Consider the following 17,452-nt stretch of genomic DNA (forward strand, 5'->3'; position numbering starts at 1 on the left):
ACCTGCAGAAGGGGACAGAAAGGTATTAAGCACACACAAGTAATGTTTAATATGGATACTCTCCTATCCTGCTAGTCACGGTTTGGTCTTTGAAGGACGATAAAGAAGGAAACTTGTGTACTGTTTAAGTCAGTAAGAGAGATAGCTGAAAGCACTAAAAAGAATATGAAATAAACACTGCTCACAGAAAAGTTGTTTTCACAGGAGGTCAATGTTCTCTGTATGGCTGAGATGCTGCTTGAAACAATGTATTCCAGGTTTTACATATCACTGGGTCCTCAATCAAAGACAGTATTCTATATAACAAACATAAAACTAAACCAAAATAAATTAGTAAAATAATTAAAAACTGAATAATTTTTACATTGCTGTTTTAATTGTTAATTCTAAATTAAGAGTGAAGAATCATTGTAGTAAGTAAAGCAGAAGAAACACCACTTCCATGATTTCATTCTGTCTTGAACCATTACCTGTTCAAACCTCAATTCTAACATAGAAAAATGTTACACTTTTGTCAGATAATTAAGTGCCAATTGTTACATATTTTCCTTCATCATTTCTCTCCTCATCCATAGTCAGCAGGGATTCACTAAGGAGAAATCATGTTTGACCAGCATGATAGACTTCTATGATGAAGTGACCAGCCTGCTTAATGTGGGAAAAGCAGTGAATTTCTGTGGGGCCTTTGACACTGCCTCCCATAAGAACTGCACAGAAAAGGTATTGATTTACGGGGTGGATGGGCAGACAGTGAGGTGTGTTGAAAACTGGCTAAATGGCCAGGCCCAAAGGGTGGTAGGTATTGGAATGAAGTCTATGTGGATGCCAGTAACTGATAGTGAACCCTCCAGGTCAGCTCTGGGGGCAATACTGTTCTGTGTGATAGTTAATGATCTGGATGATAAGGTGGAGTGTACACACAGTAAATTCACAGATGACAGAGAACCAGGAGTGGCTGATAAGGCAGAGGGTCGAACTGGTATCCAGAGGGACTTGGATAGTCTGGAGAAATGGGAAACTAGGGAAGTTCAGCAAGGGGATGTGCAGAGACCTGCACTTCATTAAGAACAACCCCAGGCACTAGAACATGCTGGGGGCCACCTAAAAGGAAAGCAGCTGGGGGTCCCAGTGGACACCAAGTTGAACACAAGCCAACTAAATGCCCTTGCAGCAAAGAAGGATAATGGTATCCTGGGCTATGTTAGGTAAAGCATGGACAGTAAAGGTCAAGGGAGATAGTCCTTCTCCCTTTGGGGCTACTGAGACTACACCTGGAGCACCGTGGTTCCCCAGTACAAGGTTACATCAGAGTGCAACAAAAAAGCCATGAAAATGATGAAGGGACTGGAGCATCTTTTCTACAAGGTCAGGCTGAGAGCCTTGAGACTGCTCAGCCAGGAGAAGGATAGGATGGATCTCATGATTGTATTTAAGTAACAGAAGGGCAGTTGCAAAGAAAACATAACCAGGTCCATTTTGCTGATTCCCAGAGACTTGACAAGAGGCAATGAGCATAAAGGGAAACAAAGAAGGCTCTGTCTGAATATCAGTAGAATTTTATTTTATTTTTTACTGTGTAGGTGACTACTTGCAACCTGCTCAAGGTGGCCCTGCTTGTATACAGGGGTTGGACAAGATGACTTCCATAGATGCTTTCCAAGCTCTACCATTCTGTGATTCTATGCACTTACGATTTGTGATGAAGCAATTTGTTAGTCAAAGTGACTGCTAGGAGTGAAAAAGGTAAAAAAAAGTTCACATTTACAGATTTTTCAGCATTTACTCATCTTAAGTAACAATGCTGCCTGAATACTTCTGTTCAAGGATTTACTGGAAATCAACATTTTATTAGCTAACAGCTCCTCCAACAGCACTAAGAAAATTCTTAGAAATGCTGCTGACATTCTTAAATCACCTCATCAAGAGTAATACAGCCCATCTATTAGTTAGCATAACATAAATCTGAAAACAGGAACATATCTAAAGATCTAGTAGAACTTCTTGTGAGATCCTGTGGCTCTTGTTTGAAGATAGCAATCAGTGCTACAAATTACAAACTGCCATCATGATAGAGCAATAATGCAATTTTTGATGCTGTGATGCATATGCTGCAATCTCCCTGGAGAGGAAAAAGCTGGTATTTTACTCTACATCACCAATACTCACCATGATAAAATGAAGTCCAAACGCAAAAATTCCTGCTTGCTCATCAGACTCCTACATGCAACTCCACTGTTCTCAAGTGGAAAAACATGCAAGACCTTTCCTTTTTGCCAACATTTAAGATATATTTGCACACATTTCAAAGGTTTGGCAACAACTGAGCATGTCCTGACTTTACATTTCTCTCCTAATCTTCAATCTCAATCCCAGCGCTCTTCTTCTAGAAAATATCGCATGCAATTAATTATCTAGAAAATGAAGCATTACTACAGACTTTTTAAATCTTCCACGTTGGCACAGAGAATGTTTTTATAAAGTTACAATGGCAAAGGAGATCTGAACAAGTACATTAATTATGATGATTTAAAGAACAATGCAAGTAAACCTACAACAGGTGCACGTTTCCAGAATTACTAAACTTGACTGGCACTGCAGCTTGATGCACTGAGTGCCTGGTTGCAACTTGCAGAAGAAAAGAAACCACATGTATTTATAGAACACCTCACTTATTATTTTAAATATTGTTAACAGGCTGTTCCACACATATAAACCAGACACCTATAATGAAATCTTTACTATTCTGAAGACAAAGGTGAAGATGAAAGCATACCAGATACTACAAAACAGCTGCCAGGCTGTTAAATTCATTCCTTCACATTCAAGTAAATGTTGACTTCGCACACAAAACTTAACGGTACTTCAAATAAATAGAACATACTGTGAAATAAAGTTTAAGAGGATAGATAGCTATGAATCTTTTGAAGCACAAGTACAGGGTATTGAATTCAGGTTCTTCTAAGGGATAACATTTCAACAAATCACCGTGGTTACAGCAGATGTATGCTATAAAGGGGTTTTCTACACAAACTGAATTAAAAGAGATTGAAGTCACATTTGTTTCAACCTCTGCTTCAGGCACATAGAGTTACTTCAGTCAGACTCTCACCCTTTCTTTTTTTTATCACCCCTCTGCATGTTTTCAGTTTCATCCAGTCTGTGTTCCAAGCAAACAGTCAGAATTCTTGTGTTTTTATATTGTGCCTTGCACTACAATCCTTGATGTACCTCATCATCTTAACAGATAAATGACTGGCTGCATGGATGGTGCCACACTCAGGGCTTTGGCTTCTGTGATATTGGATGTATCTTGGAAAGACCAGGCACACTGATGTCAGATGGGACACAACTGACCAGATAGGCAGCAATCTGACTGCACTGATTAGCAAACCTTTAAACTAGATTTGACAGGGAAAGGCAATGTACCTCTGAGTTAAAAAAAAAGAGCCAGGGAACTCTGTCACTTCAGGAAGCAGGGGGAAAAAAACCCTCAGATTTGTCCCAGAGGCATTAGGGAGGGCTCCTCCAAGAAGGTAACACTGTCCATAGGCCAGCTGAAATGCCTCTATGCCAATGCATACAGCATGTGAAATAAGCAGGAGGAGTTGGAAGCCATAGTGTTATTAGAGAACTATGGCTTAATTGCTATTACAGAAGTATGGTAGTTGGCAATCCTGCCCACTGTGGGGTAGATGGAACTAGATGATCTTTAAAGTCCTTTTCAACACAAGCCATTCTATGAACTACACAACCAGAACACTACTTGTAGGGATACAAGGGATCAAAGGGGTATAAGCTTCTTAGAAGGAGGGGCAGGGGAGTTACCCTGTATGTTAACCAATTGATAGATGGCAAAGAGCTACCTCTGAGAAACAGTCAGGAACATATTAAGACCTTATGGGTAAAAATTAAGGACAAGAACAATAAAGAACATCTGGTGGTAGGATCTACTACAGGCCCTAGAGGAGCTTGTGGACAAGGCCTTCTTGCCTAGCAAGAAGAGTCATTGTGCTCACAGTCTCTCATCCATATAGGACATTTCCACCACCCAGTATCTGCTGGGAAAGCAACTCAGCAGACTGCAAGCGATCCATGAGACACTCCTGGAGTGCAATGAGAGTAAGTTCCTGCTGCAGGTATTAGATAAACCAATCAGAGAAGAAGTGCTACAGACCTGGTACTCACCAATACAAACAAACTCATTAAAGAGGTTAAGACTGGAGGTGGTCTGGGATGTAACAACGATGCCCTAGAGGCATTCGTGATCTTGAGGAATATGGGCCTGGTAAAGAGCTAAGCCAAGACGCCAAACTTCAAATAAATTAACTTCCAGCTGGTTAAGGAATTATCAGATAATATTGCCTGGGAAGCTCGTAATGGACAAAGGAACAGAGCAGAGCTGACAGCTCTTTAATAATGCCTTTCTGAGAGCACAAGAGCTGTACATCCCAAAGTGCATGAAATAAAGCGGGAAGGGCAAGACCAGTATGGCTGAAAAACAACCTGCTGGTCAAGCTGAGGGATAAAAAGGAAACACAGAGGTAATTGAAGCAGGGATATGTGGCCCAAGAAGAATACAGGAATGCAGTCCTGCAGAGATAGGAACGGCAAAGCCAAGAATCACAAAATCATTCAATCATTTGAGTTGGATGGGACCTTAAAAAAATCACCTAGTCCAACTCTCCCATAATGAACAGGAACATCTACAGCTAGCTCAGGTTGTTCAGAATTCCATCCAACTTAATCTTATGTGTCTCCACAAACAGGGCATCCACCACATCTCTGGGCAACGTGTTGAAGTGCCTCACCACCCTTACAGTAAAAGACTTCCTTATATCCAATCTAATTTGCCTTTTAGTTTGAAACTATTTCCTCTTGCCCTATCACAACAGATTCTGCTAAAGAGTCTATTCCCTGTCAAGGCAGGAAGGTATTCATTTGTCAACCATTCAGAATTCATTATCTTGAAACATAAGGTTCTTTGCTCTTTAGACACCGTTTCACACCTAGTCTACATGTACAGCAAGACAAGAACTAATGCAGCCCAGAAGAACTTTAATACCTTCTGAATGTAAAAATGTTGGAAAGTGAAAGTCTTACTTCAGAGCACTAAACTCTGATCTAGATCAAGCTTAGATCTTGATTACGCATCCAATCATATTCAGCACTACTCTATCCGTAATACTGACACAGTCACCACACTGCAAAGACTCAATAAAGTGATTACATTTTTTTTTCCATAACTTATAAAGAAGTTCCTTATTTATTGCAATGCTTACAACATGGCTGTATTTTTCAGTAATTTTTCTCACAGTAGTTACAGAAAATGCACCCTCAGCAAGTTTGCTGAAGATACAGAGCTGGGAAGAATGGCTGACACACCAGAAAGCTGTGTGCCATTCAGCGAGACCTGCAAAGGCTGGAGAGCTGATTACAGAGGAAACTTAGGATATTCAACAAATATCCTAAATGCAGATAAATGCAGAGCCCTACACCTGGGCAGGAATAACTGCACAGATCATCAGTACAGGTTAAGGACTGAGCTGCTGGAAGAGAACTCCTCAGACAGGGGGCTAGGTGTCCTGACTGACCATGAGCCAGCAGTGTGCCCATGATGCAAAGGCAGCCATGGTATCCTGGGGTGCATTAAAAAGTGTGGCCAGGAGGTCGAAGGAAGTGATCCTCCCCCTCTACTCTATTCCAGAGTGGTCACATCTGAAATAGTGTCCAGGTCTCTGCTCGCCAGTTCAAGAAAGACAAGGAACTCCCTGAGAGTCAACTGGAGGGCTACAAAGCTGATTAGGGGCTGGGAGCATCTCGCATGAGGAAAGGCTGAGACCTGGGACTTTTGAGCCTGGAGAAGATCAAGAAGGGATCTTACCCAAGCTTGTAAATATCTGAAGGGTGAGTGTCAAGACAATGGTGTTGAGTTCTTTTCAGTGGTGTCCAGTGACAGGACAAGGGGCAACAGGCACAAACTAGAACAGAGAAACTTCCACCTGAACATGAGGAAAAACTTTTTTTCTTTTAAAGGAGACAGAGCACTGGAAAATGCTGCCCAGAGGTGTTGTGAAGTTTTCTTCTCTGGATATATTAAAAATATTCCTTGACATTTTCCTGTGCAAACTACTCTAGGGAACCTTCTTCAGCAGGTGAGCTGGACTAGACGATACCTAGAAGTTCCTTCCAATTCACACGCTTCTGTGATTGTGTGAAGCTTTCAGCTAAAAACTACCCAATGAGTCTATATTCATGAACAATATGTTTTGGGCACCTTTTGTTCACTGTTACATCAAGTTAGGAAAGTGGTAATCAAGTTTCCAGAAACATAATTTTTGATTCCAAGTTATGCATAGCTGCCTTAAATAATCAATCAAAAAAAAAATGCATCCTGCTAAAGTAAAGGTACTCACTTTTCCATTTCTGATTATCTGTTCTACACACTGTACTTTTAAGGAACATAGTAAAGAGCAACTATTGCTACGATCATATTTAAATCAGTGGTTTTTGTGAATTCAAAATTGGCTATACTAAGTCTTTTTCACTGTACACTGTAATGGTATCTTGAAGGAGAAGATAAAATTTCAGAACTTTGAGGAAAACTATTTAACCTAAAAAGTGACGAAACAGTGAATAGCAATTTCTTTAGCTTGGTACCAGTATGAGTTCATTCATCCAATCAAATTCTTCCTAGAATTTCAGCCTAGTGCAAACTTCATAAGCAAAGGAACATAAGCTCTATCACATAGTATTTAATCACCTAGGAAAATTTTCCTCCAGCAAGGTCAGAATAATGAGGGAAATCCCCCAAAGTTTGAAAGAAAAAGAAGAAAAGAATATCTAATGAAATAAGACTCTTCATAACATGCTTAGGACTGCCTCTTATCTACAGATGAGGAATGTCTAAACGTCTTACTCTCCCAACCTCAGCATAAATTAGATGAAATAGCATAACAAATTGTTAAAGAGACAAGAAAAGTGAAAGTGGACAAGAGGCATTTCTATTGTTCCTCATTCAGCAAACAAACGTGAGCTCTGTGCAAACACCATTAGAAAGCAGAAAGCTTTGGTCATCTCTTCTGGATTTCTTTCTACCACACTTTTCCTCCTGTCTGAAAGTGATAATGAGAGTAAGTAATCACATACTCACAGTGTTCCCGAAAATAGAAGTATGTATAATTAAAACCTAAGTTCAGATAACTGATGGCATTATTTCTCAGTATATACTGGCCTACTGTTACACAAACTTTCTCCTAACAAAAATATACCCTAATTATTTTCTGCATTAAACAACTTCTGACAATATTAAATTCCTTACAGTACATCAAGGAACTGGAAAAACAGAAGAACCTAGCATCCTACAGCTGAGTTTACTATTCGAGTCATGGAAAAACACACACAACATTGAAAGAAAAATAGTTTTAGGTCCCATATGTTTAGTGGCATAGAGTGCTAGCTTGTGAAACATACTTGTGTCCTAAAATACATTCTAAACAAGTCCAGCACAAAGTATAATACCTGTATAAATAATCTCCATTATATTCCAGTATCAAAACATTATTAGGTAAATCTTGTAATAAAGCCTTGTAATAGCTAAGTCTTTGGAATAAAGATCCAAACAAAATCCAAACTTTTTTTTTAACACTTCAGAAAACAAAATGAAATTATAGCTGTATTGGTTAACATAGGTAAGATAACTAAGTAATGAAAAGCCAGGCATGTCTGTCTTCACTTTCACTATTCAGTGCACCATATGTTAGACACAAAAAGGAAAACTGACTGGAAGACAGTTTGTTCTTGAGAGAGTACCAACGGAAGGACTGGAATTATATATATATTATAGATAAGAATTATGCATATAAAATATTTAGAAATTACTATCCACCACATTAGAGTAAGCAATACTGTTTCTACTTTGAGGGCAAGATTAAGCTTTTGATCTGCTCAGGAGCAAGAATTCTTTAATGTTACAGACCACAAACCCAGAAATTTTAGGAAAAAAAAAATCAGAATCACAAGGGTTGGAAGGGATCTCAACAGATCATTGAGGTCCTGCTAAAGCAGGTACCCTACAACAGGTGGCCCAGGTAGGTGTCCAGGTGGGTCTTAAGTATCTCCGTAGAAGATGACTCCACCAGTCCCCCAATTATGTTAGAATGTATGTTTCTTATAAATACAATTATTCTGTGAGAACTGTTAACAATGCACTTCTTAAAAAATAACTTAGTCATATATACGTCTCATTTAACACCACTTCAGTTTTTTTTCTCTTCTCATTTTTAATAAAATACAATTTCTAACTAAAAAAAAAATTTGGCTACCATGCCATTAAGTATATCAAGTATCAAGACCGAGGCAAACAGGCATTTTTGAACCCTTTTTATATTTATAAATGGCATATAAGAAAAGCAGTTAGCACAATAAACATCGCCTCATCAAGCAGTTTCAAAAGCTACTTCCATGTATTTGATAGTGTTTTGCTAATGGTAGTTGTCATTCAAAACAACAATTCATAGAAAGAAGATTTTTAAGTATGCATTGTTAAAATAAGGTCTAGAGCAAAAATTGCAATATAACTTAAATACAGTCACAGAAATTTATTTATTTACTTTTCATAAAATCATAGTATCATAGAATGGCCTGTGTTGAAGAGGACCATAAAGATCATACAGTTTCAACCTCCCTGCCGTGGACAGGGATGCCAGCTACTAGACCAGGCTGCCCAGAGCCACATCCAGCCTGGAACTTTTAAACAATAGTTCTCTAAAATAAAAACCCTCTCCTGCAATTTGGGTTGTTATTAATTTTCTTTTTTGTTTTTAAAGTGAATGGAAACGGTAACACATTTGGAAAGCTAACAATGCAACATACATTACTTCTGCTAACCACTACATATATGAAACTGAACTGCAACTCTTAAAATTTACGTTCAGATGAAATTTATGTTCTGAAATTTTTTGGAGGGAGGAGCTTATGATTGATACAGTAAGACAGTTGTTTTGAATATTCTGCACAGACACACAGGATATAAAAAAAAAGATCTGTCTTCTTAGGTTTAAATTTCCATGCAAGCTCTAACTAAACTACATTGGCAACAATTTTCTGAATGCACTTATCCTTCACGAGGTGTTTTTTTTAAATACAGATCTTTTGTTGCTTAACTTTACAGCTGAAAACGAGTATTTATGTGCGAGCTGACATTGTTCTGAAACTAGGCCTGTTGCATTGTTTGAAGCAGCCTGCTAAAATCTTAAACAGATAGCTAAGTTCATGACTCAACAAGATTGCTTTACAGTAGTTCACAAAAAATACAGCAGCTACCTAATAATTTGAAGTGATGCAACAACTTTCTACCTCCACTATTTTAAAACTGTTCAAAAGTTTTTCAGCAAGTTAACTGAAATCTACCACGTACCTACAGCACTTAACCAGGCGGTGTCCACATATATGACAAAAATGTCAACTGCATAAATTCTCTATCCTATTTGGTTGATTAAGCAGAAATATGACTATGCCCATAGTCAAAGCAGCACTGGTGACCTAAGACCGCACATCTCTAGCAGTGATGATTTTAGAATCATCGTATCATATAATTACTCTTCATTTTTCTGAACTTGAATAAAGTAATATCAGAAAGGGGAAAAATATTTCCAAAATTGTTGTGAGCATAGAATAAAACAAGCTCAAGCTATATTCTCTGAAGCTAATCAATCACATTCATTCACCTAAATTTTATTTGTAACACACAAATTCTTACAAGTTACGTTCTCTCTAGATACATTATGTAGATTAATCCTGGTTCAATCACCTTGCAAGCCTATAACATATGCTTGTGTAACTGAAAGGGAAACTTTCACCCCAAAATTAGTATCTGAACAAGGTAAAGCAATAATGTCATCCAATTTCAAGAATCAAAACATAGAGGGATCAGCTAAGCAAATTTCAAAATAAACAAACAAAAAAATCAGAATTTCTCTAGTTTTTACTATAGGTAAAAATGTCAACTCACCAGACTTGTGTTTCTTGTGTTTCGCTTTCTTTTTGAACAACTTGCTTTGGATCTCAGATTTGTAAGATTTGAATGGATAAAGATGAACCTCGCGTCTTCTCTGCAAGTCATCAAGTTTTTTCTGCAGATTTTCATTTAGAATATCCTTCAATTTCTTTTTTTTCTTTTTCTTCTTCTTTGCCCGCAACTTAATTAGTTTGTTATTATTACTTCGAAGTGAGTTCTCCAGCATTATTTCTTTAGCAGATCTGTTGTAGTCTGTGTCTTGGTTGTCATTATGAGTGCCATTGACAAGCATCTGACAAGCTTTCAGCGTGTTCTCTTTGAACGGACTGATCTCAACTTTTACTCTGGCCATTTCCGCGCAACCTTGTCCATTCTCTGCAGGCCTTCTTTCTCCTGAACTAAAGCGATCAGCCATGCTAACAATCTCTCCTGAACTAATCAAATGTCTCAAGTTCTCTTTATAACAACCAGCTTTTTTAATGTCACAGACTCCTGAGGTCTTCATTTCACAGTTAATCTTAATCTCTGTAGTGACACTAAAGCTATCCAAATGTGTATCTTTTTCTGGGCAGCCAGCAATGGAACCCATACTTTTCCCTACTTCTGACTTGGAACGAGGTAGCAGATCTCCTCTACCACCAGAGCTGACAGCTCCATTGCTTTTGCTTACATATTCATATTTTACTTTCTCTATCTTTGTACGTGGCACTTTTTTTACTTTGATGGGAGGAGATGGGAATTCAGGAGCCTGAAAAGGTTTCTGTTTGTAAATCCGAACATCTGCGCCACAAAACTGTGGAAAATGAACATAAGCATTCTCCAAGTAGTCATAACCAAGAATTACTTCTCTGCATTCATGAATAGGTTGACCCAGAACAGCATCCTGAACATCCTTTTGTGTTTCATAGACAAAATCACAGAGACCTTTTAGCAGCCACACTTTTTGGTAGAACGGTAGCTCATGAAATGGTTTTTCCTGTAAGGGATTAACTTCTCCAAGGACTTTAAAAAACTGTGGACACAATCCAAGTTTTTCTGCAGAGCTATTAGGATTGTCAGTCTGCCCTACAACATTATACCAGTGTTGGACTTTCTGTCTGAGCGCTGCTTCCCAAGCCCTGTAAGAAAGTGTTGGCCTGCGATGTAATGTAGATCTGCGATGCGGAGGACTTAACAAAGAAGTCATTATTTTAGATAAAAAAGCATTACATTGAGGCATGAGAAGACAACGTTCCAATTCATAGAACACTATTTCAGGTAAGTTTAAAATCTGTTGTGCTAAGCAAAGGAAATGACCAATAGCTGGAATCTCCCACATCGTCTCCATCCTTGTAGGTGCTGCTTGAGCTAAAAGTGACTTTTCCCATTCTTCTATTTCCTTCTGACTAGCTTCTTCTGCTTCTTTTCTTTCTTGCTCTCTCATCCTATTAGGAGAAAGTCCACAAAATTTCAGGTATCAGTTGAATAAAAAGAAACAGGAGGGAAAAAAAATTCAGAACTACAGTATGATAGACACACATCTTGAAGTAACAAAGAACACAACTATAAGGTAAATAGGTATACAGTATAGGATCAGAGAAATTATTGTGTTTACAAAGGAGTAATGAAATAAAGAGTTTACCCGTGTCCTGGGCTCACAGAAGGGCTCCAAGAGGGGTGATCTCCAGATAGAGACCCTCCCTCCTTGGGAGTCAGCCCTTAAATAGGGTCTAGGAGGGGTGGAGCCTGGCTCCACCCTTTCCAGTCACTCAGGTGAAATTGCATTCACCTGTGCCCCTGCAGCTGACTCGGTGCTCACCTCAGGTGGTCAACCAGAGGTTCAGGCCGTGATTCAACAGTTCCCATACACACAATATATACCAATATCTTGGTTATGCTAGATTATTTATAAGACGTATCCCTTCTTAGTTCTCAAATCCCTTATTTTTGCTATATTTCAGTATTTCCAATTAACAGTATTTTACTTGTCACCTACCCATATGAAAATCTCTTAAAACAAATGCTAGATAACTTACTTCCAAATCACTGTCCTGTGGCTTGTGTCACCTAACTTGCAACCTCTTTGTTTCTGTCTAACTTAAGTGCTTCATTCACACGTGTGTGAAATGTGAAAATCCCTCCCATGTAAAGGCTTGTTACTAGCTTGTGTACAACAGTGGTCAAAAAGGGAACATATCAAATTGCATGAAGAATGTGATGGGACATGACACTAGAAATAAGATGTCACTACATGAACAAATGGTTTGCCCTCACCTGAAAAACTGTATTCAGTTCTGGTCCCCTATCTAAGAAAAGGATAGAGCAGAAATAGTGGGTATTCAGAGAAAGAGGCTATTGGCAATAAGAGTCTGTTAAACTTCTGAAAAATTTCAGATTCCATACAAAACGTTAGCAAGAGGAAAACATGACCACAGTATACAAAACAATTTCCTTTTATTTGTAAATTTATCATGACAGTCAAAAGCAACAAGTTGAAGGGGAAGAAATGCTTCCACTTCAGATAATCAATCACCTTTAGCTCACTACCTAATTTACTAGAACACAAGATATGTTAATTTAGTTCTAGACTAACTAATAGGACATCATCATTAATCATATAAGCACCAACAGCTGTTAATAGTAGGAAGAATTTAAGTTTTAATGGTAAAGAAACATTTTTGCCTCATACCATGACCAGATTCCAACAGTTAGAAGTAGGATACAACCATATTTGTAGGAAATTTTTTACAGAGCTATTCCCAAGCTTCTCGTAATCTTTTCTTTGAAGGTTGTTTTCATAAGTACACTTGAGGGAAAAAAAAAGGGGGGGGGAGGGCTTTTGCAGCTACACAGAAACTAATAGCTGCAAAGGCATGTTCTAAGTCAAGTCTACGTCAATTAATGTATGATTTAGGGGAGGTTATAAAAAGATCCATCAATTGATAGATAAAATAGATTGTGCAAGACATGGATAGATAACAAGAAAGAAAGAAAGAAAATTATCCACAAAGTATACCCATAAAAAGATAATGAATAGACACAGAGTAGGAATTTCACAAAATTAACTGCAGAAAAGAAAAATCACAGATTTCAGGATAGTCTTCCAAAATACGCAGCTTAAGAAGATCTTGAACATGGTTTAGTGGGCATGGTGGTGATGGGTTGACAGTTGGACTTCATGATCTTACAGGTCTTATCCAACCTTAATGATTCTATGATTAAAAAAAAAAATCAATTTCATAAAAAGATACTCTTATACGACACAGGCAAAGTACCTAGAGCAAAGGTTTAGATATTAACTTGGACTTGAATAGACAATTTCTTTAAGTATGAGGGTGTTTTCTAGCAAGGCACCAGCATCAGCAACCTCGCCTATCCTAGGGTTGCAAGTTAATAACTCAAGCTCAACAGATTCAACTAATATGGTTGAGAATTAGAAAGAATGTATGCTGACTAACTGGACGCGCTGCCAGAAAATAAATATGTTTTTATTTAACAGACCACTCACTTGCAAGCTAGGTAAACAGGAGATGCACCTATCCAAACACAACTGATTTGACAGCATAAAGCAAGTTACACTATTCTACTGCACATTATTTCATGGGAAAAATCAGTAGTAGAGCAAGACTGGGAGGAAGGCAAAATTTGATATAGTAGAAATTAAAATCCTAAATACTTTAGCCACTCATAATTAGACATAGAATAGCTTATATTACAGCCACAGATTTGGACATCCTTTTTTTGGAACAGTAATAAGGCTCAAATGACCAATATGAATAAAATAATTTGTATCTACTAAGGTAGTGCTTTAATTCTAAGACTAGAATTAATACCATAAATTTTACAAAAATACATTAAAACAATTGGAAATGCTGCATTAACACTTTGAGGCCTGAAAAACGTGGATAGTTTTTTGCTAACACATATTTTAACTGAATTTTCCCGGTCAATTCAGGACAAGCTTTAACTAGATGTAAACGCAGTTTCAGGTCAGCAAACTAAAACATGATTACAAAAAATGAAGAGTGAGTGAAAGGCAAATTCAGTAAAATGTATATTTGTCAATGGATCACATCTGTAGCTCTAAGGAACACTTTAATGGGTTTGCTAAAAGGAAGGCACTGTAAACTGCAACTAACTATCCAAGGCAGTAATTTTATATCTCCTTTTGGAAAGTATATACTCTGTAGTGACTTGGTGTATCAGATTTCTAAAAAAAAGAAGGTGAATAGCTATTTTTTTTTTTTTTTGTAACAGATAGAATATAATCAACACAATCTAAATTTAATCAATAAGCCAAAATAAGCACAGGAATTTGTAGTATATTTTCGAAGAAAAATGGTATGTGAACATAGTGTTTCAAGCTTGCATATTTATATACAAAATACTGCAAAAAATATGCATGATGCCTGATGTCAGTATTACATGGATTTCCATTAATAATGTATTGCTAATTTTATAGGCCTTTTCAATTTCCTTAACTTCTTCATAAAACGCTTTCACAATCACAGTGCGACCAAGTTCAGAGATATGGAATGCAAAGTTGAACACTGCTCAATGGAATTTACCAGAGAAATAAAATCTCTACTGATCTTTATTTTTTTGCAAAGGATGAGGTGAATCAGAAGAAAGACTCAATCAGATCTAGGGAAGAAGGTACTGTTTGGCATGCAACACAGCCCAAATTGTACGGCTTCAGATCTGTTGAAAACGACCTGCAAACTGAGAATGCTTCCATTACATATGGGAAAAATCTCCAAAACCTTCCGGTTTGAAAGAAGTTGGAAGCTTTTCATTTCCTAAAGCTAAGTCTTATCATTACCCTCAATGTTTAGAGACAGTTTCTCAAATTACTATTAAAGGACAGATTGATGAGCTTCAGTTTCTTGAAGTGAAAGAAACCACAATCAACATTAGAAACTATTTATCAGATCTGGTAACTGCAAAATCCCACAGAGCTAACTACACACATACTGTAAATTTGTTACCTAACCAACCAGGTAAAAATGCCAAAACAGTGAGATAATTGGAATGGCACCTGCAGTAGTAGTTTGCCTCTGGCCATCAGCGAGGAAAGTACAGACAAGCATAACTACAGTCTAGTTCTGTGACCATGTTGGCATTTTTATCTTTTTTTTCTTGCAAGGTAAAAAGCCCAGTAAGAAGTAGAATGAACAATGACTGGGCTGCAGATGCTTTCAGTTACTATTATAAGTTTTACAATTCAAAAATAATAGTAGCCTTAAATCATTTTTAAAGTTTATAATGCTTTAGTATTTTTTCCAAGAGGTGAAAAATCAAAAACTAATTCCTTTCTCTGTGGATACACCGTACTGAAGGCCGGCTTCATTCATTTATTAAAGGCAAATAGCACTACCAAGTTTAGCAATGCAAAGGAGCCTTAAGTATTAAGATGGCATGATTATTTTACCAAAAAATAGATTTTCCTTTTACCTCTTTTCTTCTTTTGCTCTTAGCTGTTCCTCTTGCCTTAGAACCTGAACCATCACAGACTCGAACATGCCCGTTGACAAGCCTACTAAGTTGCGAGGTGTGGAACGACGTCTTGTTGAAGTGCATGGTGTTCCTTTCTCATCTTCTAGACCATAGGATCCTCTAGATGTTACTGCTAGTGATGTTTTCTCTCTTAAATGCCTAGAAAGGAAAACAAAGTCAATCTACAATTATAATTTTCCTTAACTACTACACTACAATGCCTACATCACCATCCATAGATAAAAAATATTTAGTCAGGACTAAAGCAACTATTCTTCTCTTGACATTACTAGGGCTGCCTTCAGAAATACCTTTAAAAAACTGTAAAACTTGAAACTAATGAAGTAACATACATATACGTTCATGTCTCTGAAAAATGATGGATAGCTATCTCAAGAAACCAAGTACGATTTGGCGGTTTAAATCCATATTTTAATCCTTAAATCATAGAGAATTAGATAAATATTTGGAAGGAAAATACTGCAATACTTAAGAAACCACAGTTTTCAGAAGGCATCTAAAAATACTGAAAAAACGTATGCATTTTTTGTTGTCACTTTCTTCAAACAGCAGCTTATTACTATTAAATTTTGTTTTAAAAAAGATGTAAAACAGCACAGCATAGGTGTTTGTGCAATAACATTTCATACTATGCTGTATTTTAAAGTACAGCAGGGAAAACATTCTAAGCAACACTTACCACACAACCTCTGAAAACAAGAGGGAAGAAAATGAAACAAAATCCAACCTCCCCTTAAAATCACTCCTGACTCTGAGGTAATACTCTTTAGTTTGTGGTAATTGAAAATCATACAGCCAACACTGCTGCACCTGAAATACTTCATGAGGAAAACTGAGGTAAACACTGCTGCGAAGTGAAGCAAACCGGGACAGGGAAAGCCAATGCACAGAAGGAACTGAACTTGGCAAAGTATGTGAAAATAACAAGGAATTCTACGGGTACACTGGGAAGAAAAGAAAGGCAAAGGAAAGCACACCACTCAGATAAACGAAAATGGAAATGGCAACAAAATAGTTGTAGGAGGTTGCAGTACTGAACAAGGCCTTTGCTTTACCCTTCATTGGCAAACAGTCCTTCCACCACTCTCCTGCCCCTGAACCTCTAGGTGGACTTTGGGAGAACAAAATGCCTCCCACACTAAGGAAAGAGCAAGTTCAAAACCACCTGATGAGACTAAACATGCAAAAAGTTTATGGGTCCCAATGATACGCGTCCCAGGGTCCTGAAAGAACTGGCTGACGTGGTTGCCAAGCCATTCTTCACCATATTCAAAAAGTCATGGCTGTCAAGTGAAGCCTTCAGTGACCGGAAAAAGGGAAACATGACTCCCGTTTTTTAAGAACAGGACAACACAAGGAAGCATAGAATGACGGACCAGTGAGCCTCACAACTGTGCAGGAGGAGATCATGGAAAAGATCCTCCTGGAAGCTGTGTTAAGGCACGTGCAAGAGAAGGAGGGGACCTGAGACTGCCAGTATGGCTTCACCAAGGGCAGATCATGCCTGACCAACGTGGACTACAGTGGACTGATAACATCGGTGGAAAAAGGAAGTGCAAATTGTGTTGTCTGCCTGGAGACCTCTGACACCACATCTTTATCCCCAGATGAAAGAGATATGAAGGGTGGACTATACAGTGGATAAGGAGTTGACTGTATGGTTGCAGCCAGTTACTGAGTTACAGTAAATGCCTCTCTGTCCAGGTGGAGGCAAGTCAAGAGTGGTGTCCCCCTGGGGTCTGCCTTGGGACAGGTGCTCTTCCACATCTTTATCAATGACCTCGAAAGAGGGATTGAGCACAATCTCAGCAAGCTTGCTAATAATACTGAGTGATGCAGTTGATACTAAAGAGGAAAAGGATGCCATCCAAAAGGACCTGGACAAGCTTGAAAAGTGGGCCCACACAAACCTAGAGAGATTCAACAAGCAAACTGCAGCAC

General features: G+C 38.1%; 1 protein-coding gene across 4 annotated transcripts in view; it reads right to left on the reverse strand.

Annotated features, from left to right (window-relative positions):
• KIAA2026 (uncharacterized protein KIAA2026 homolog) overlaps positions 1-17,452 on the reverse strand; it is a 63,076-nt gene that overhangs the window by 41,861 nt on the left and 3,763 nt on the right. For all 4 annotated transcript variants that reach the window (XM_015280186.4, XM_046905520.1, XM_004949073.5 and 1 more), the window contains exons 3-4: positions 15,449-15,649; positions 10,010-11,439 (exon numbers count right to left, since the gene is read on the reverse strand). In XM_015280186.4, coding sequence (XP_015135672.2) covers positions 10,010-11,439; positions 15,449-15,649 — 1,631 coding nt within the window. The remainder of the gene's footprint in view (positions 1-10,009; positions 11,440-15,448; positions 15,650-17,452) is intronic.

The sequence above is a fragment of the Gallus gallus genome, chromosome Z, assembly GCF_016699485.2.
Source record: "Gallus gallus isolate bGalGal1 chromosome Z, bGalGal1.mat.broiler.GRCg7b, whole genome shotgun sequence".
NCBI classification, from domain to species: Eukaryota; Metazoa; Chordata; class Aves; order Galliformes; family Phasianidae; genus Gallus; species Gallus gallus.